This window comes from Columba livia, chromosome 7 (assembly GCF_036013475.1).
Source record: "Columba livia isolate bColLiv1 breed racing homer chromosome 7, bColLiv1.pat.W.v2, whole genome shotgun sequence".
In the NCBI taxonomy this organism is placed as follows: domain Eukaryota; kingdom Metazoa; phylum Chordata; class Aves; order Columbiformes; family Columbidae; genus Columba; species Columba livia.
Window position 1 is genome coordinate 39321769 of NC_088608.1, and position 21564 is coordinate 39343332.

General features: G+C 45.3%; 1 protein-coding gene across 4 annotated transcripts in view; it reads right to left on the reverse strand.

The window, feature by feature from the left end:
- Positions 1–21564, reverse strand: part of SATB2 (SATB homeobox 2) — a 168417-nt gene that overhangs the window by 71732 nt on the left and 75121 nt on the right. For all 4 annotated transcript variants that reach the window (XM_065069483.1, XM_065069484.1, XM_065069486.1 and 1 more), the window contains one exon: positions 18964–19140. In XM_065069483.1, the coding sequence (XP_064925555.1) occupies positions 18964–19140 (177 nt within the window). The remainder of the gene's footprint in view (positions 1–18963; positions 19141–21564) is intronic.

Below are 21564 nucleotides of genomic sequence, written 5' to 3' on the forward strand. Positions count from 1 at the left end.
GACATGGAGTATTATTGCTTGTTCTGTACTGCAAGTCTTAAGACTGGTACAAAATGCAAAGAAATAAAGATTTTGAGTAAGTAGAAACTTTATTCCCAAAGAATTATCCCCAATGTCTGAGATGCCTAAAATACTAAAATAATCACAGAATCCCAGGATGTCAGGGGTTGGAAGGGACCTGGAAAGCTCATCCAGTGCAATCCCCCCATGGAGCAGGAACACCCAGATGAGGTTACACAGGAAGGTGTCCAGGCGGGTTGGAATGTCTGCACAGAAGGAGACTCCACAACCCCCCTGGGCAGCCTGGTCCAGTGTTCTGTTACCCTCACCGAGAAGAAGTTTCTTCTCAAATTTAAGTGGAACCTCCTGTGTTCCAGTTTGCACCCATTGCCCCTTGTCCTGTCACTGGTTGTCACTGAGAAGAGCCTGGCTCCATCCTTCTGACACTCCCCCTTTCCATATTAATCCCCAGGAATGAGTCCCCCCTCAGTCTCCTCTTGTCCAGCTCCAGAGCCCCAGCTCCCTCAGCCTTTCCTCACACGGGAGATGCTCCACTCCCTTCAGCATCTTGGTGGCTGCGCTGGACTCTCTCCAGCAGTTCCCTGTCCTGCTGGAACTGAGGGGCCACAACTGGACACAATATTCCAGGTGTGGTCTCCCCAGGGCAGAGCAGAGGGGCAGGAGAACCTCTCTGACCTACTGACCACCCCCTTCTCATCCACCCCAGGTACCATTGGCCTTCCTGGCCACAAGGGCCCAGTGCTGGCTCATGGTCATCCTGCTGCCCAGCAGGTCCCAGACTGAATTCAGACTTCAAAACCATTTGCAATTTCTTACTTTTCCAATCTCATGAGAGACAGGGATACTTGCCAGGCTGGTGGGGCAGAGCAGACTCTGGAGAGTGCAGAACCCTCCACCAACATTGGCCCTGGCCACAAAACCACCTCAACCTTCTGGCCTGCCCTTTCAGCCTCCTTCTGTACAAAGAAAACCAGTTTAATTTTTACAAATAAATGGTGGAGGGTCCTGGGGAGGGTCCCTGGGGAAGGGGCAGAGAAGGTGGACATCACCCTTGGGGACGGGAAGGGAAGGTGGGGGACACGGCCACCCTAACACGGGTTCCCGGCCGCGACACAAAACCATCCATTTTTCTGCTAAAATAACCCACTTTCCTGCCAGAGCAAATCTCACGTAGCCTCTTCTGGATCGGTTTTCATGTATACACTATTAAATATTCAATGGGCTAACTATTTCTGAACAACACGTATAATACCTTTTAAGTGGCTGCAAATATTCTATGCATAGCCATGTAATGGGACAGAACAGACCAGTCAGTTTAAATCATGCTCCCCTTTGCTGATCCGCACAGCAAAACTGGTCAAGTGTTTGTAGGGAGCTCATGCAATAAAATGCAAAGAGAATTTAAATTCAAAGGAAGAAAAAAACAACACTTACTTCAAGGGAGTAATACTTGTCACTCTTCCTGCATATAAAGATACATTTATCTGTACTAATTCTGGACACTATACAGTTTATATATATATATATGTATGTATGTAAATTCAGACACAGGTACACAGCATGTTGGTATAACTAAGAAATTAAAGATGGAAGACGCCCCAAAATTCGCAAAAAAACCTTTTTTTCAGGTCTTTTTTCTTGTAATTATTTGTATTATTATTAAAATTATTTGTATTATGTTTAAACTTTCCTAACTTTACTAAATATCTAATGATATTTAGATGAGGAGCCCTCAACTACACAAAGTTGGTGAAGCCATTTTTACTATTGCAGAAAATGATCTTTAATCCTTTTGTTCATCAAATCACCACCAAAATTCTACAATATTTCTGAATATTCCCTGTGTAACACAGATCTGTACATTTTGGAGAAGATATTTTGCTTCTGTGGATAAAAATGTGGGGAGAAAAAGGGGGACAATCAGTTCATGAAACCACAACTTGCACAACTGGTTCCGCCTCAATGCGAGACAAATCAACTGATCATCTCTTGGCAGATGAAGCATTACATTAAAACAGAATGTTATTCTTTAATTATTTAGCCCTATTGGTACTTCCTATCACCGCGTTCCCTTTTTATTTAAAAACCTGCTTTTAAAGCAGACGCATTTTGAAGGAGAAATTCTGCCTCAACTAGAAAAAGCTGAAACATGAAAATATCAAAACCAGATCACTTCAGAATATATTTTTAAATCCCATGACTCCTCTGCTGTTTTACCTTCTCTCCCGTTAAAACTATTGAATGAATTTGCTAAGACCATTAATGCATTTGTTTGATCCCAGCCCTTCCCAGATGGCTTTTCGGTGGATTTATGGATTGGCCTGGCCAATGGGTCTCCCAACGAGTGCCGAGCCCTCATGGACCCGAGTTCATCACCCGCCACATCGCTAATGAGACAAGTGCAGCCCAACACCAGGTTAATTGTCAGAAGCAATAATCTAAATTAAATTGGCCACCATTCAAGGAAAAGGTACCATTTCAAAAGATCCTTTTCGAATGAAAGCAATCTCGGGAGTTTATTTGCCTACTCAATATAGAACTCCAAGTTTGAAAGAAAAACCCAACAAACCTTCCTCTTCCCCTCTAAGGAACCAAAGTAATTATTTTTAATACAGTGACATATGTTAGACAAAAGTATTAAGGAGGGGGCTTCGCTCCACCCCAAATCTCAGCGGAATTTTCCCTTATGCGATCACACATCTGAGCTCAGAATTTAACCCAACCGATGAAGATTTTTTGTTAAATAAGGGCTGTTAGCTGATGAGAAATCCTTTTACCAATCATCCCGAAACACGGCAGGTAAAATCAATACAAGCCCCGTTTGTGCGCGATGCTGCTGCCCCCCAGGACACCACCGGGGGTCACAGCCCTGCCCGCCAAACAATTATTATCTTGTTAATTATGAGAAGAGAAGGGCTTAAGTGGCACCTCGGACCAACACGATAACCGGCAGCTTCCAGATAATTGTTATGTGCTGTAATTAAAATAATGTGCATCATTTAGGCGAAAAGTTTAAAAATACCCTGGGGGGAAAGTAGTTTGGGATCTAATTCCACAAAGGGAATCTGTATAATTTTGGTTGTAACCACAGAGGAAAAATGTAGAATTTAAGACAGAAATCATTCACTTACCATGCAGAGTTAGTATAAAAAAGTGTATTCAACTAATCAGAATGAATGTTGTGGGTGCAGTTACGTACGATGTTTTATGCATATGTTTACCCACAAGGAATGTATGGAAATGTAGTTTCCAGTTGTGTTTTTTAAAATTATTTGATTCTTGGTCATTATTATGAAGATAAGAAAAGCCAGTAAGTGGATACAAAGCTCCCTTTCAAAGCACTCGGTCACCTGAACCTCATCTCTGCACTAGCAACAAACCCAGCTTTACAAAACTCCCTAATTTTAGCCTTGACCGTGAGATCATTTCAACGCAATTAAAAGCCTCTCAACTGAATAACGATAGAAAGAGAAAAGCTGCACAAAATCCCGGCAAAGACGGCAGATTTTAAGTCAAGTAATACGAAATGAGGCAAAATTTGGCTCGGCTTTTAATGCTATTCCACAAGAAGCGCCTTTCTGCTGCTAACACAGAGCTGAACCCTGGAACAAACGCCTCCGTCCAAGAGGTCGCTGGCGCACACAGCAGCATGAAAAGCATCTCCAATAAGACTTGGCCAGTTCCAGATGAGGATGCTGACTTCAGCCAGTTGTAAATAAAATAAAGAAATGTAAAAAATGTGTTTTAATTCCCATTTGGGCCACTGCTGCTCCCTCTCCCAAACATACCAAATCCAATCCACAACACAGAAGCTTTGTTACGTTCCACTCCGTTTCTTGGATGGATGGACAGTCTAGCGCCTACTCAGGAAGCCAAGGGGAACATACAGCAGTCTCCATGCACTGAAATGAACACTGCAATTCCAAGAGAAGCTCTTATTTATCTCCCATCAGCAGCACAAGCCACTTCGGCACACCCAAAGAGGACTTCTCAGAGACAAACAGTGGCAAAAGTGGGAAGACTCAAGAGCTCCTGAGCTCGGATGCAGGAATTAAGCCCAGGCTGGTGCTGCGCTCGATTCTTAACGAGCTCACAAAAGCAAACAGCAGATGGTCAGTTCATAAGAGCGGCAATACTGGTATAACCACGGCAGAGGAGTTGATCTGTGCCCACAGCCAGCCACCCCGAGCTGATTGATAACTGAGATCAGCTGAGCAACCACCAAAATCCTTGGGCAACACCTGAAGGCTGAACCTGGGCCAGCCCAGGAAGGCTCTTCACGGTCCAAGGGAACTTCTTTACAAAAACCACTTTTCAGCTCTCTTCATGTGTAGTGGTTTGAGCTCCTTCTCCTTCTAAATCTGAATTTCTCTTTCAGATGTAGGCATTTTAAGTCTTCATTTCTCCCCCAAAACATTACCAAAGGGCCATAACTCAGTCCCACTTAAAAATCTAAGGAAATACTGTAATGAGTCATTATTATCAAGATATAGATCCGCCTGTTTTCAGCATGAAAAGCAAAAAATTATTTCCAAGCAGCTTTTCTAGTTAGACTAAAAACATGCCAGGCTGCATGCAGTTTATCGGTTCTGTTTCTGAAGTGCCCTTTTCATCCTTTCAGTGGAGATTTGAAGAAGGACACAAGTACAGTAAAGTCAGAGGCATTCGGTAGTCAGGACACCGGGGAAAAAAATACGGCAAGCAATATAAACTAGCTTTGGGGGTTTCTTTATCTTGCAAATGGAGGGATGTACCCCGGAATTCTCCTACCCGCCCGAGGCTTTGCATCTCCACCTCCATCTGGACCAAACCTCGTGGTTCCTGTCCCAGCCCGAAGATCCCAGTCCCACCAGGACAAGCGAACCAGCAGCAACTTAGACCAGCCTGGGGAGGCTCCAGTTACCTACTTCTGTCAAACCCAAGCTCTAAATGCTTGCTCAGTCTTCTTGCAGCTTTAAGAACTGAAGCGAGCAGGACGACGAACACTTTCGCAGGGCTAAGCTGCTGTTTACCACTAGTTTTAGAACTAAATACAAGCAGAAAGATAGATTTGGAAAACCTAAAGCACTTTCAAAAAGTTACACTCCGCTCCAAGACCTAATGCAGTAATAGACTCTCACGGGAACAGCTATTTCCTTGGCAAGACAGCACAGTAATGCAATTATTGACATTTAATTCATTTATATTCTCAAAATCTGTGTCTTTATGATTTCCAAGTATCTCTTTTTAACATGGATGGAGGGCTGTGAAAGCTTCCTTGGATTTTCCTCTGACTCCTTTGCTATAGGAGTATTTGCCACACAGCTGTGAACATCCCCAACGAGTAACACGCAGCCTTTCATTCTTCGGTAAGTGTTAGTGTACAGTGCTGGCTGTTAAAGCACATTTTCCACTGAAGAATGAGACCTTTGTCTGCCTCTATTGCACTGCCCGGGCAAAAGCCTCGACCTCCGGCCCAACAAGGACACTGAGTAGGGCTAAGGGTAACCCCGGCTCCTCCTCGCTCATTCAGTTTCTCGAGCCGTTTGAAGCAATCATTACCAACTCAGCTACATTTTGTGGTCATATTATAAAGTGAATCATTGTTCCAGAGTCCAAGATTGCTAAATTCATTTCATGTGTGGTTTTGAGCAGAGTCGCTGGCTGCTCAGCCCCTCGGAGCTGCGCTCCCCCCGCTCCGGTCGCAGCGGGGAAAGCGCTCGGCCCTGGCACGAGCCCCAGCGCAGGATGGTGTAACCCACCAGAATTTGGCCTCTAGTGCTCATTCTCACAAGCTCCCCACGAGCCGGCCAGGATTTTTTTAGCCACTTCCTTCTGAAGAGCATTTAGTGCCGAGAGTCTCAAGCTTTTGTGCGGCCTGAACACGATGGCTTCTGGGAATCACAGCGTCCACCCCTCCTTTGGAGGTCCTCCCATCACACCCTCCCCAGCCTAACTTCTCGCTACGTGTTCCTACAGGCACAGTTTCTGGTTTAGGAGAGCCTGGGGAATAGCTGATGTCGGGATTTGGAAGGCGGGAATGAATGCTCCATTATTCACCAGTGGTCGCTCTGAAGTTTTACAATGCAGCATATGCTGCAATGACATCATGCGACATCATAAATCTCCTCCAATTTCTAAAGCTTCTGATGAATGTTCCTATATGACCACCTTGTTAATAAACAAACAAAAAAACGTTAATCAAAGCAAAATCTTGTGCGTTTGTGCACTACTTGAAAGTCTACAGGCAATTACTAAACACCTTATGCTTTAAAAACTAACCAGTTTACCTGAAGTTCCACAGAGAAGGCGGCACCAGCTTGATTTACGGATGCAGTTAGACAGGGAAACCCTGCTTTGACATGACCACCTCACAAAGAAAGCTCCTCTGCAAGAACGTATGAATCTTAATTTTGAGTAATATTTCCAACAAGTTCTCTGAAAACAAAAAGTTACTGTAGTTCTCTTATTACACCCAAGCGGTTATGATATTTCAACCACAAATAGCCCAAATTAACAGGATTTTTTCCCTCCTTTTAAAACCTTCCTACATACACATTCACACTAGCCAAGTTAAAGACTAGTTTCTCAGGCCTTGCCCAAAAGGTGGATATTTGCCATCCCACCTGCAGTTGAATATAACACCACAGCAGCAGCCCGACCTCCGGTTTCACGGGTCCCTTCCTCTCCGCAGCTTTTTTCTTCCTCGTGTTTTGAGAAAAGTGCTTGAAAGCAGGTCAAATCTCACATATATTTAAAAACACATGGCTCCCCGCTCTCAGTCTCACAGCCCACGTGCCTCTGTCTCCCTGACCCTGCAGAGGTAGGAGGATCTCAGTGGGAAACTTCTATTTTGTGGTCCTGGTCTAAGTCACTGCATTGCCGGTATTCATATAAGCAAGCAAGAACCTCAACCCAAGCTTCTGCAATGCAAAATAAAAAACCCCATCAAATTACCCCGACGATCATTAGACAAAAAGTATCCTACAAAGTGATGGCTTTCACCTAAGGAAAAGTGTTCTTTAGGCAAATGGCTTTGGCCTGTCCCTCCTGTCAATGAATAACTCACAGAATCCCAGAGTGTCAGCGTTTGGAAGGGACCTGGAAAGCTCATCCAGTGCAATCCCCCCATGGAGCAGGAACACCCAGATGAGGTTACACAGGAAGGTGTCCAGGCGGGTTGGAATGTCTGCACAGAAGGAGACTCCACAACCTCCCTGGGCAGCCTGGGCCAGGCTCTGCCACCCTCACCAGGAACAAGTTTCTTCTCATATTTAAGTGGAACCTCCTGTGTTCCAGTTTGCACCCATTGCCCCTTGTCCTACCACTGGTTGTCACCCAGAAGAGCCTGGCTCCATCCTCCTGACACTCCCCCTTTCCATATTGATCCCCATGACTGAGTCACCCCTCAGTGTCCTCTTGTCCAGCTCCAGAGCCCCAGCTCCCTCAGCCTTTCCTCACACGGGAGATGCTCCACTCCCTTCAGCATCTTGGTGGCTGCGCTGGACTCTCTCCAGCAGTTCCCTGTCCTGCTGGAACTGAGGGGCCACAACTGGACACAATATTCCAGGTGTGGTCTCCCCAGGGCAGAGCAGAGGGGCAGGAGAACCTCTCTGACCTACTGACCACCCCCTTCTAACCCACCCCAGGTACCATTGGCCTTCCTGGCCACAAGGGCCCAGTGCTGGCTCATGGTCACCCTGCTGTCCCCAGGATGCCCAGGTCCCTTTCCCCTACACTGCTCTCTAATAGGTCATTCCCCAATTTACACTGAACTCACTGCAGAACAGCTGTGTTGAGTTGGGTTTTCTGTGTTAGTGCACAGCTGAAAAATGACGTGGCTGGAACACCCCAAACTAGCTCTTTGCAAACAGCCAAGAACAGTTACTGATCCTACAGCTAAACATACCTGAAGCTGGGTTACCTGTGTCCCAACCTGCCTCCCAACTCATTGCTTACTTCTTCTTATAAAACAAGTTTGAAATGTTGCTTGAGATACATCTGGAAATGAAAAACATATTTCAGCCTCTGCCCTCAGCTGCACCAGTGGAAATCCAAAGCTCCAGTGATTTGGGAAGCATTTCACTGCTGTAACTTAGAACACACCTTGGTTTGCCGATAAAGAATTCCTCATTGAAGCTCCAGCACCCTGAGTTATGAACTCATTGTGGTGGATGATTTCAGATTCTGTATCATCTAATCTGCTATTTTTACAAGCTCAAATTGCTTTGCTGCCGATAGTAGGAATGGGATAATAAGATATTACTCAGTACTGAAATCCTCTTTATTTCTGGGAAGAATTAGGAAACATATGAACACTCCTTAAATATTCAGTGGTTTGCTGAGCATGACTATGGTCCAGCCACATGCCATAGTGTATATATAGCCTTACAAGTTTATAACACACTGAGGTTTCTGCTTCATTTAAACCTGCTACTGAATTCTAATACCGAGTTCTCTCATTTCCCTGTCCCCCAAAGGCTCAGAAATAAGGAAAGGGCCACAGGAGGTTGTGTTTGAAACCAACACAAACGTAGCCTTTTTTCTATAAATATTATAGAAAAGACTTCATGCAGCAAGCACAGAAATAAGGGATTTTTTGTTTGCTTGTTTCCACCTTTAAACTCATCACTCCTTGCATTAAACAGCATCATCTTCCCCCTAAATACCACATCACACAACCAGCTGGACCTAAAAGACATTGAGCGGGTGTTTGAAACCAGGATCAGCAACTCCCGTCTGCAGGGAAGTGGCTGAAACCTAACAGGCTACCCATCCGCACCAAAATTCCAATAGATTCCACCTTTCTTCCTGCCAAAGCCACAAACTGCACCTTGCGACTGCTCTGGGAGAATAACCACAGGTTTTGGAAAAGACAACGAAATACGTGGTGCCTATTAATTGCACGGGAGTCAGCGCTGCCATCATGGAATCCTTGGTGAAAACATGATTTTAAACAAAAATTTAAAAATATATATTATTTTTTTGCTATCTGTTAGAAGTCATTCTGTTTAAACAGCATTGCACAACTTCCAGCCAACTGAATCTGTGAAAAAAGCCTTATGGCTTTGCGTCGGGTCTTTCCACATCATTACGGGGCAAAGGCTACATAAATTTATCTCCTCCTAATTCTGGATTTTTTAAAAAATATCAAGATACTGGGTTTTTTTCGGATTTCTCCATCTCCGTCACACTTACATGCAAAACCAGAGTATATGTGCAAGTGAAACAGATGAACGCAAGAGGCTTCAGGAGAAGCCTTGAAGAGGTTTGATGGCAATTTTGGTCCCTCCTTCTGGGATGTCCCTGTGGAACACAAACTGGGCCCCAGAGCTATGGAAAAACGAGGAGAAACAAATCTCCTGGTTTTACGGTAATGAAAATATTCCTTAACCTTGTTATTGAAATAATTTTGGATTATTAGGTACAAATGTTTAACAGTGCAATCCGTGTTGCACCAGAAATGCTGCAGTTTTGATCCTGTGTCGCTCAAATCAGACCATGGCAGCTCTCTAGCTAAAAGTTATTCCATTTCTTTCCTCCTTGCCTTTATGAAGTGCAGTACGATGCTTTCGGCCCCTTCTAGAAGAATTCATAGTTGCACACGTGGGTTGGGATTCAGACAATTTGGCATCGGTTGGTTGGTGTCTGGGAATAACAATCAGCTTAACGGGAGCAGCTTTGTATCAGTAAACTTCATCACAAAAGTACTTCTGGATAAATAAAAGAATGTCTCTATTATACAGCACCAAACTAATCCTTGTGATAAATTTATTAATTCAAACCTCAGAAGGTCAGTAGGATATTAATTTGGCCCTTGATAAGTACTATACTTGCACTAAATAATGCAATAAGGTTTAATCTGATCTGGTTAAGCAGACATCCAGTAACAGCCTCAGCACCAGCAGTGACACAGTTCAGTACAAAATGGTAGATTTACAACAAACCATTTTAAAGTTTCAACAGCGGAATAAAATTCCAGAGAAAACAAAGGTTTGGGGTGCATCTATGAACACAGAGTATTTCCTTGGAACAGATGATCCCTTTCTGCAGCGGGTTTTGTTTGTGCTGGTTTGCGTTGATTTGGGTTGCTTTGTTTTGTGGCAATTAGTTGCAAAGCACCTGAAGACTCATTGCTAGAACAACCGCTCCACAAAGAGCACTCGCTATCTTATTCTAAAATATTCAGACACTCAACCCAAACAAATGGTGTCTGTAATAAAACTACTGCCATGTATCTTCATTTGTACTAGAACAAATCAGTTTTAACTGTTCATTCTGCGCTTTAGTGTCATAGGTCTCTTCAGAAACATAATTTATCACTCCTTATGCAATTAGATATGAAATTAAGTCATCTTGCTCTGCAAAGAATTTATAATAAAGAGACCAGGTTCAACCAGTTCCACTGAAAATATTTTGGTAGTGTCAAAAAAGACAGCATAAAAAACTTTAGTGTTTTAACAAATTAACACATGCCTTTTGGGTAAAGTACTGTACATGCTGTTAACCTTTTAATTAGCTTCTCAATTTCACATACACATTAATGGTAGGGGGGATTTGTAGTCATCAGCAAATGCAAATGCGCGGTGTTGCTATGCTCTTTTAGCAGATATCGGGAAAGGAAAAGAAACCAAACTAGCTGCGTAGCCCTCTATTTAAAAACTCCACAAGAAAGCCACAGGAAGTTTTATGTTCATAATTCATGTAGTTTTTAGATCCATCCTCAACATTTAAAAAGATGTAATTGGTGCTATTCACATACATGGATACATAAATAGTGCCGTTGGAAACATTCAATGCCCATTTGCTCCTGCCGATTCCTGCGCGAATCTGCCCGAACATCTCCCAGGCTCCAGAAAAGATGGAGTATTATCTACATTGAGTATTATCTAGAGCTTCAACACCACCATCTCATAGAAGGTGCCAAAAAAACCCTCCTCAGAAAGGCAGACAAGCTGTGAAGGTGCCCGATGCCCAGGGACGTCTTCAGCACGGAGATGTCACTGGGAAAGTCGGAACTATCTCCTGGCTACCCCACAGAACGACTGTTGTTAGCGAGAGGAAAAAGGCCAAAATGTGGCTAAGCAGCAAATATATTATAAAAACAAAGTATGAAAGCAATTTAGCTAAGAATCCTGACTGGCACGGGCCTTCTCCTCCCTCGCCTCTTCGGGTTTAACTCTTCGCTGGTGACTGTGGAGACCGGCAGGTGAAATCAAAAGATGTCGCACACGCATCTGAGGAGTGAAAATGGAATAAAACACAGAGCCCAGGGCTACTACAGCTTTACTGGTTCATTGACAGCTACTTCATCCGAGAGGAATTACTCTTCTGTTGGAATAAAGCTGAAAGTCAAATCACCCATAAATACCTAGTGAAAAATACCCCAAAATCTCGTTCAACCTGATGCTGTGATTTTTTTAATATAAATCACACCTGTATAAACAGATTTTTTTAAAGTTGCCTGGATAAATCACCTGCCAAAAGGAAGATGGAGGGAAGTCACTAACACAGGGTCTTTGGCTCGTCCTTGTCCGCTCTGCAAATGGAGCCACTTCACAGCCTGCAGCCCCCATGGGATGTGCCCCCCATGGGACCAGCCCCATCCCTGCTGGGTGCCGGGGGGCTCAGTTCTGTGTCACTGCAGGGGGGACAGACAGGACAAAAGGCCCACGGGGTTAAAATGCTGCTGCTCCCAGTGGACAGGAATGTCTGAAGGAAAAGAGGGAAAAGAAGAGGGGAGGGATGGGGGGAAGGAAAAAGAAAAAGAAAGAAAGAAAGAAGAAAAAAGGGGAAAAGAAGGAGAGAGGAAAGAAAAATAAAGGGAGAAAGGGGAGAAGAGAAGAAGGGGAGAAGAGAAGAAGGGGAGAAGAGAAGAAGGGGAGAAGAGAAGAAGGGGAGAAGAGAAGAAGGGGAGAAGAGAAGAAGGGGAGAAGAGAAGAAGGGGAGAAGAGAAGAAGGGGAGAAGAGAAGAAGGGGAGAAGAGAAGAAGGGGAGAAGAGAAGAAGGGGAGAAGAGAAGAAGGGGAGAAAGAGAACACAAGCCCTATGGGGAGAGGCTGAGGGAGCTGGGCTTGTTTAGTCTGGGGAAGAGGAGGCTTAGAGGTGAGCTCAGCACTCTCTATAACTACCTGAAGGGAAGTTCTAGCCAGGTGGGGATTGGTCTCTTCTCCCAGGCAGTCAGCAATAGGACAAGGGGGCATGGGCTTAAACTCTGCCAGGGGAAATTTAGGCTGAGATTAGAAAGCAATTCTTTGCAGAGAGAGTGGTCAGGCATTGGAATGGCTGCCCAGGGAGGTGCTGGACTTACTGGCCCTGGAGGTTTTTAAACTGAGATTGGACATGGCACTTAGTGCCCTGATCTAGTCAATGGACTGGAGTTGGACCAAGGGTTGGACTGGATGATCTCTGAGGTCTTTTCCAACCCAGTCAATTCTGTGATTCTGCGAGGAGGAGGAGAAGAGGAGGAAAGAAAGTAAAAGCCAGGGGTGTTCCGCACCCCTGGTTCTCCTCGCACCCTGCCAGCTCACAGCTGCTAACTGCACCACATCCTCCTGCTCTGGACAGGGAAGCCTAACCTCATTCACTCCCATTTTCCAGTACAGGACTGCTTCATTCCCAGACTCATTGTAGAAAACAACATTTTGCTTCAAATTTAAATTAATAAAGACCGTTTCCCGATTTTCCTCAAAGATACCAGTGGCTCATGGGCTTAGCTGTGAGGTTGGGAAGAGGGCCAAGAAAAATTAGAATTTATTATATGCCGGTCTAAGTTTTTAATTGAGTACACACAGGCCTTTTGAAGTGAACTTGACTTTTATTTTACCCCAAACTACCATAAGGGTTGCTGTGACACACACAAAAAAGCTCAATGTTCCCAGCATTTCCTCATTGGTTTACAAAACCAGCAGAATATGAGAATCTTTCCTGGAAGAGCGTGAAGCTTGAAGGAACTTGTGTCCTGCAGCGTCACCTCTTTACAACCAGCGTGACATGGGTGCAAGTGCTGCAGAACACAGCGCTCACCAAGGGGCTGGGATGGTCTCAGCACTTTGGTGTGTCTCAGAACCAAAGTGGGAGAGAGAAGAACAAAAGGTTTAACGATTCCTACCCAGAGCACAGTCCCAGTTGGATCCATCGTGATCCTGGAGCAAATAAATGACACGCGCCACCGCAATGAGTCCAGCAGAGTCCCTGGAGCCATCGCCAAAACACAGAATCATGGAGTCATTTTGGGTGGAAAAGACTGCTCAGGGTTCCCTTTGCTTACCCTGCTTTAAGCTGTTCAAACACTAATAAATTACCCATTTACTTATACTACCCAGGTGTTTGCCATCTAGACAAAACAGATTATTATTTGCAGAAGGTTTTGTTCCATCACAAGAATCCTGTAAATGATACATCGGGATCAGAAAGCCAACACCACGTGGCAACTTTTACACACAGCAGTACAGGGGGGCTGGCGGGGAAAAAAGAACCAAGAGAAACGCTTCCCAATCCCTGGTTAGAAGTTCCAGACTTTCCCAGGGAGCTTCCCAAAGAATCCCATGTTCACTGGAGTTCGCGCTGTTGGGATTGTGAGGTTAGTTAAAATAACCCTGCAGATGGAGAATGAGGGGGACAAGGAACCTGAAGGGTGGGTTTATTAATTACATTTTGATCTTTGGTTTCCATACACATATATAGTATCGGTTTATATATGTCTGTACGTGTGCATATGTATAAAATATAAGTGTATTTATATTCTAAATTATAAATATAGGTATTTATATGTAAAACAAAGTAAAAATATATTCCTACTTATGTATATATAAATACAACATCCTAACATATCCTTATATGTCATATTTTCAAAAAAAAACCCCACACTGATTTGAGTAGACCCTACAAATACAAGCAGCCTCAATCCCTACCTCTTATTTTTCACATAAGATTTCTTAAGAGTTCCAAGCAATGTTTAAAGAGAACTCTGGGGCTTTAATTGAAATAGTGTGAGATGCTGAACCTTTAACAGCAGTGTCTTTCAAACCCTGTGTCCATTATGCAACGAAGTGCCTATCAAAACAAAACAAAGGAGGAAGAGGTTTCCAGCATTCTCATTAAATTCTGACTTTCTCTCACGGTTCCTGTAATTGAGTTTCACTTACAATTGTCATGAAGTTTTGCAGGGTAGACAAAACAGTGATTTGCTGGTAAATGTCTGTGTCTGGGGAGGGAAATAAATATCTGAAGAAGTACTCAGTCACTTTCTTCAAACATCAGGGAGAAAAGCAAAGACTACAAGACAAACAATGTCCAGTTTAAGAAGGAGCAGCTTTTACGAGGAAAACTTTGATCTGGATGCAAGAAATCCAGCCCGCTCAGCAACCCCAGACTTTGCACGTTAGAGTTTACCACAAGATGTCCACCGGAGCGGCACCCTCACACTTACTGCTGCTAAATTATGCCATTGGGGCTTTTGGCCATTTCACCTGCAAAACTGCAGAGAAGAAAGAGCAGTCTGCCCCTAAAAAGTGCTGAGAGAAATACAGCGGCTCACCAGGGACTGAGGACAATGTTAGGTGAGACCGCTCTGCTGTCTCTGGACAGACCAAATGAAAAAGCAGGAGCTGCAAACAGTGACAGGGCCATGAAACAACACAACGTTTAGTTTGTTGATCGCTGTACTGTCTCGTTATTTAAGTCATTATACCACCGGTCCCTCCCTTATTCATTAAAGCCAGTATAATAGTTGGACACACAAATTCCACTGGGCACTTGGCTGAGGAGTCAGAAGATTGGGGAATGACCTACTAGAGAGCAACGTTGGGGAAAGGGACCTGGGGGTCCTGGGGACAGCAGGGTGACCATGAGCCAGCACTGGGCCCTTGTGGCCAGGAAGGCCAATGGTACCTGGGGTGGATTAGAAGGGGGTGGTCAGTAGGTCAGAGAGGTTCTCCTGCCCCTCTGCTCTGCCCTGGGGAGACCACACCTGGAATATTGTGTCCAGTTGTGGCCCCTCAGTTCCAGCAGGACAGGGAACTGCTGGAGAGAGTCCAGCGCAGCCACCAAGATGCTGAAGGGAGTGGAGCATCTCCCGTGTGAGGAAAGGCTGAGGGAGCTGGGGCTCTGGAGCTGGACAAGAGGAGACTGAGGGGTGACCTTATTAATGCTTACAGATATAAAGGGTGAGTGTCAGGAGGATGGAGCCAGGCTCTTCTCGGTGGCAACCAATGGTAGGACAAGGGGCAATGTGTTCAAACTGGAACACAAGAGGTTCCACTTAAATCTGAGAAGAAACTCGTTCCCGGTGAGGGTGGCAGAGCCTGGCCCAGGCTGCCCAGGGAGGTTGTGGAGTCTCCTTCTCTGCAGACATTCCAACCCGCCTGGACACCTTCCTGTGTAACCTCATCTGGGTGTTCCTGCTCCATGGGGGGATTGCACTGGATGAGCTTTCCAGGTCCCTTCCAACCCCTGATATCCTGGGATGCTGTGATTCCGTGATTGTACATTTTAGCACCCTTGTAATTCACTGTGCGTTATTATAACCTGAACCCAGGCTTCCTCTCATTTTTCCCACACTGCTGCCTTTAAAAATAACATATCTGGTCTTCCTGGCTGCATCCAACTCAGCTGGACACATCACACACAGCCCAGCAGGGTTTCACTGCACTTCTACTGCACCTTTCTTGATAAAAAAACATCAACCCACCCCGCGCATGTTCAATACAGCCCCCAGCTGGTACGTTCTGTCGTTAGCTGACATTCAACTGGAAGCTGTTGTGGTCCTGGAGACACACAGATAAGAACATTTCGGAGGTTCTTTCCCTACTCATCACCTGTTCAGGTCCTTCCAGTTGCCCCAGAGCACTATGGTCTTGGACAACTAAGGTAAAGCCATTCCTCAGCGGTTCTTACACCCTTCAATATTTGTATGCGTGGTTATAATAATAATAATATCAATATTATTTAAATGCAGGTAGTAAATGCAAGAAGCCTTCAATTAAAAGCAGAGAAAGAGCTGAGCTCACATATTTAGACCCCTGGGGGAGATGAACTCACTTGGGTTGGGGTTCTGTCCCACACCATGGACCCAGAGGAGAGCCCGTCTGTGTTCGTGCCTCAGTTTCCCCACTGGACACTCAGGAGAGCAGGTACCAAAGCAGCAGGATTGCACACAAGACACTCCAGGTTGCAGCTACTTTCACACTACTTTGGTCCCAGCACTCAGCACTATAGACTGTATGTAGTTCCCTTCTCTTGCACAGCTCAGTTAGAATAACCCACCCAGCAAAAAAACCCCAAACCAATAATAATTTTTTAAAAAATTGCATCAGGGCACATAAATGTTATTAAACTACACATAGCACAGGTGCCTCTTTAAAACACGACTCTCTTCCTCTCTGGAAAGCACATGTAGCAGGTTCCCTAGTGTCAGGTGTAGACTCAAGCGATGAAAGAAAAATACATCAATGTTTATGAAACCTTTGTTGCCATTCACACCAGCAGCTTTCACAGCCCGGTGCCAAGCTGCTAACGAATTCCCGTGCTGTTCCAGAAAACTTCTCACAGCTCCTGTCAGAAAAGGCAAGTTTCACGAGGGCAGGGAAAGTCTCTGCTCTCCCCACCAGTGACAAAATGTTCATATTCGGCCACAGCGTCACCTCCTTGGGCAGCCGGGACAGCTGCCCGTGCCAGCGCCCCTCACAGCATGCTAAAGCTCTACCATTCCCAAAAACGCACCTGAGGATCTTCAGCTTCTCATGCAGTCCCTGTAATCCAGCTGAGCAGGAAGCATAAAGGAGAACTAAGCGCCTGTTTATCAAGGTATATTGCTAAATGAAATCAAACCCCAGCGCTAGAACAGAAGTGGACTTTTCCTACAACCAGAATGAATAAAGTAAATAGCTTTATTTGTTTTCCTCTTTTTAATACCAGAAAATTGCGTTCCCAAATCAGTCCTTACATCGACAATTTAGCAGCATGGTTCTGTCAATCCTAGTTGACAGATTACAGCCCAATATTCTCTACATTTTCTCATTAAACTAAATCTCAGCCACGTATTAGCACCCTGTCTCCGCCTGTACCTCATCTCGCAGCGAGCACAGAAACAATATACTACACAACACGCCGCATACTTCAGCTTCAGATCTTAAAACCAGCGTGACCTGCAGTGTCTGCCCAGGATGGACAAAAGACTTTGGAGAGCTGGTCCTCCAGCGTGAAGTAAATAAACTGACCAAGTGAGAGACCTGTTAGCTGATGGATCTTGAAGGCAGCTTCTGTTGTTTCTAAGTATTAACACATCTAACGTTTTCTAGCGGAAGGAAATCGCCGCCTTAAAAACACCAAAGTCTTTCCTTTTAGACGAATCACAACAATTAGAGATGCAACTTTAATTTTCTAGAGGAGCTACTTGGGCAGCACATTGCGAGTGTGGGACCCTGCTCCCTGTCGGAGCCTGTGGTTCAGCTCCTGTGGTCACCCCCCCACCACTTGGTGACTCATTTCCTCAGTGAGTCAATGTGCTCTCCTCCTCCTGTCCTCACTGCGGAGACGCCGCACAAAGTGCCCCCCGTGAGACGCTCGGCCAGCGTGGATCACTGCACCGAGCGCTGTGCCTCCTTGGAGCAGGTTTCTCGCAAAGCCCGCTCCCTTTCCTAAGTGCCAAGAATGAAATCTTGGCCGCCGAACACGGCGTGTTCCACATGCGAGCTCGCAACGCGTTGAGCAGCCGCGTTAACTGAGATGGATAGCGCTGTCAAACAGGGAGCCGGCTCACCGGGAGGGAAACACTGCGATGCGCTGACATTTTACAGTCAGAAAAAAAGCGTCCCTAAAATGACACAAAGCGTCTCATATTAAAAAACAAAACAACTACCTCCTCGACGTGCTTTTAGTACCGTGTTGTGTAAATAAACACATGTGCAGCAGCGTGTGTGTGCAGAACCTGAGCCTCTCTCCCAGAGCAGAGGCTGGCCGAGGAAATGAATCATTATCACCCTGCTTGGAAAGGAGTTCATACAAATGAACCGCTGCCTGGAACTCCTGGATTCACCCCCCGAGCTCCCTCTGGTCGCACGCTCCAACACCCAGCTCGACAAAATAACTGAAACCTGCACATAGAATCCAAATCCAAATCCCCAGGCAAAGCTTCTACTGAACTACTCGAAATGTGCACAGGTTTTATTGATGACGTGCAGATGAAAATGAAACTTAGAGGCTTCTAATCCAAGAGAAAAAGCACTGAAATAACCTGTTTAGTACAAAAAAAAAAATCCTCTTGAAATGCAAAGTTCATTCTGGAAAGATTTTTCCCAGCCCACCACCTCCTGCCCATTTCCCTTAAGATTATAATTTTAGTGGGTTTTCTGCCTTTTTTTTTTTTAAAGCTGATATTTTGGGTAGAGAGAGGAAAGCTTTGTTTATTTTAAGATATCCCTGCTACTGGAGAATCAGCTCGAAGGGGAAGGGGCTGTAGAGCCTTACAACGGGCTTTGCAGCAAGAGAGTAGCTAAGCGAGAGCAGAGCAATCAGCCTGCACGTTTAGCACTACAACTACTGGCCACAAAGAGAGTGTGTATAGATAGAACCACTACATAAAAATGTATAATTTTAAAGATGAAAGACTACAGTATACTGTTCCAAATGGCCCTGATACCAAGCGGAACAGCAGACAGCCGTAAACACCCAAGTTCCACTCAGCCCTCCCCAAGCTCCTCGAAGCAGCGCCGTGGTGCAGAGCAGACGTGTCCCCAACACGTTGCTCATCGTTACCGCCACGTTTCCCGCTTCAGCCAGACCCAGCTTTGTGGGGCAGACTAACAAGGCAGGGCTTGTGTACATACCGCTTAAGATTAAGCGATCAACGCAACCGATAGAACCGCTTCCAAGATTTGCCACCTTGCTTTCTCCTTACATGGAGCAACCTGAGGTGCTGCCTGCTGCCAGCGCAGGGGGGGAAGAACAGAACTTCAGCGCATACCTTGTGCCTGAGCCGCAGAGCTGTGGGAATACCCCAGAGCCAGGAGCGCTGTCTCCACCAGCTGGCTAAAGAGCACATCTTTGCGAACCAGAACGAACTCAGCGTGCTCCTCCCGGCTGTCGTACTCAAGAGAGGCGTCCGACTGCTCCACCACGCAAAACACCGGAATCATCAAACCTAGATGGGAAAAACAAACAAACAAACAAAATCACAATAAGAGAGGAATAAGAAGCGTGGTGTACATCTCCGATTAAAGCTGTAAATTAAAACACCTCCTAGAAGGCTCATCCTAAGTGGAAACTGGCCCTTCTTCCCTGTGGGATCGCTTTTGTTTTCTTTCCAAGGGAAATACTGAAGTCTCATCACTTGACTCATTTAAAAACCACACTAAAAGCTCCAGAGAATACAATTCAGGAACAGAATCGCAGTCGGCAAGAGGATGAACGAGATTTCCTAATAAGACCTTTTCAACATCGTGGAAGTTTGCTACAGTTCCACGAAGGACCCTGTTCTTTCAGGTCAGAGCTTCTCCACCTTCAGCCACACGAAAACCTGACGCCCAAACACTGCTTCTGCCTCTCTCCAAACAGCGACCGTATGGAGGAATCAGCAAAGAGTCCCTGACGCTGGTTTTGGCTGCAATTGGCTTATCTGCATATTTTCAGACCATGGCCCGTCTTCTCGCCGCACAAAGAAAAATACCCGTGCACGGACTTTGCTGAAAACTCTTATATTGTCTGATTTCTTGTAAATTTACTTTTGCCATTACAGGATCAAGGCACCTACGGCAATAAATTGTGGGGGATGAACTTAAAGGGATTGGGTACTACAGATAGGAGAGAACAAGCCGATGTGCATGGACAGAACAGAGGGAGAACCCATGGAACGCCACGGCTGTTTCCATCACCTGCTGCGGGCCAGGCTGTTGTCAGGGCTGGCAAACGAAAGCCCATCACCTCCAGCCACAGAAATCCATTAACTGGTTACGTATAATCTGTTAGCCCCCCAGATAAACTAGGAAATACTGGGGCCAAGACAAAATTCAGCCTAAAGCAGTTCTCCAAACACACTGCCTAAGTGAGACCGCCAGAAAGTTCACCCCTCACTCCTGCTCTCTGGAATGAAATATAACCATTTCCAGTAGATAATAGTTATGAAAAGTAAATGAGTATGTTTATGAAAGGCTACACACTGTATTCCTGGCCCGGGCACTCCTTTAGGGGAAAAAGAGGAGAAAGCCACATTTCCTTTCTCCTTCCATACAGTCAGTTAAATACCTTCAAAATCTTCTACTATCAGTAGCTTCAGTATCTACAAACAACATATATCCCTTGAGAGGAGTCACCCTGCCCTGAAACAGATACAGTCACACCAGCACTACCTGCTACGGGACTTAAATGCTCCTTGTCTTGGATTTGCAGAGAGCAGATTTCCTTTAAAACGTATTTCGGATCCACAGTTCTCTCTTAGTGCCCGACGTGTCCCCATCGGACACTGCAGCTGCAGCTACGAGATCCAGCCGATGAGGTTTAGTTCTTTGTTTCAAAACACAGCCTGAAGTAACGCGTAAGTAGGTTATGGCATCGCATTGATGCTGCTCCCTCCTCTTCACTGCCTGATTCTGGGTTAAACCAAAGCATTTTGCGAGTTCAAGCAGCCAAGTTCTAACACACAATGTTAAAAAAAAAAACTCAGAGGAAAAAAAATCGCTAGGAGCTTTCTTGAAAAGAGAGTGCAAAGCTGATCCTGTTCCTCTGAAATCAACGATATCATTTCTGTTCCTAGCAAAGGTTAAGAACTGAATTCTATTTGTCCATAAATCATTTAACTAGTTAAAATGAAACTTAACCTCTGTAAGCAACAAACTTCCCCTCCTGTCAAATGTACAGTCCATCATAGCACTTTCGATGGGACTATTATTATCTTAACAAAATATCAAGATACTTGGCCGAATGCTGAGGCTGTGACGTGGGTTGTGTAAACTACATTTTGGCAAAAAAGAAGGTGAATGCCAAGCGATGACAGGGATGCCACAGTGTCTTGTGCCCTCCCGCTGGACACCGTCCTCGTCACACCACAGACCTTCCACCTGTTCGCATCGTTCCCCATCTGAGCACAAACAGGCGCTGGACATGATGCCATCCGGGATGCAACGAAGGATGATGGGACTGTGACGACTGTCCTGGCCCTTCCTGCTGCCCACGAGTGTGGGGACCCCGCTACGGAAACAGCTTCTGCAGAAACATCCCTGACGGTGCTGACCCAGTGTTACTGGTGATAAGCGGCTGTTAGCACCTGAAAACCTGAGAGCAAAGGGCAGGTTACCACATCTGCCACTAACCTGCTTCGTGCCTCTAGTGTCTGCAATCTCAATGCCGAGCCTATTTTACTAAAAAGCAACAGCAAGCCAACTTATTTCCAAGCACATCTCACTCCAAGGAAGTTCCATCTGCTTTGCCCTCTATCTTGCATCAGAGAGTTAAGCTACGATGTCTCCAATGGATTTATTGCCTCAAAGGTCTCTGTTTCCTGATGTTATCTGAAAACAAACGAACATCCTCTCAGTAGGCTGGAATCAGAAAACATCTGCAGCCAAAAGTC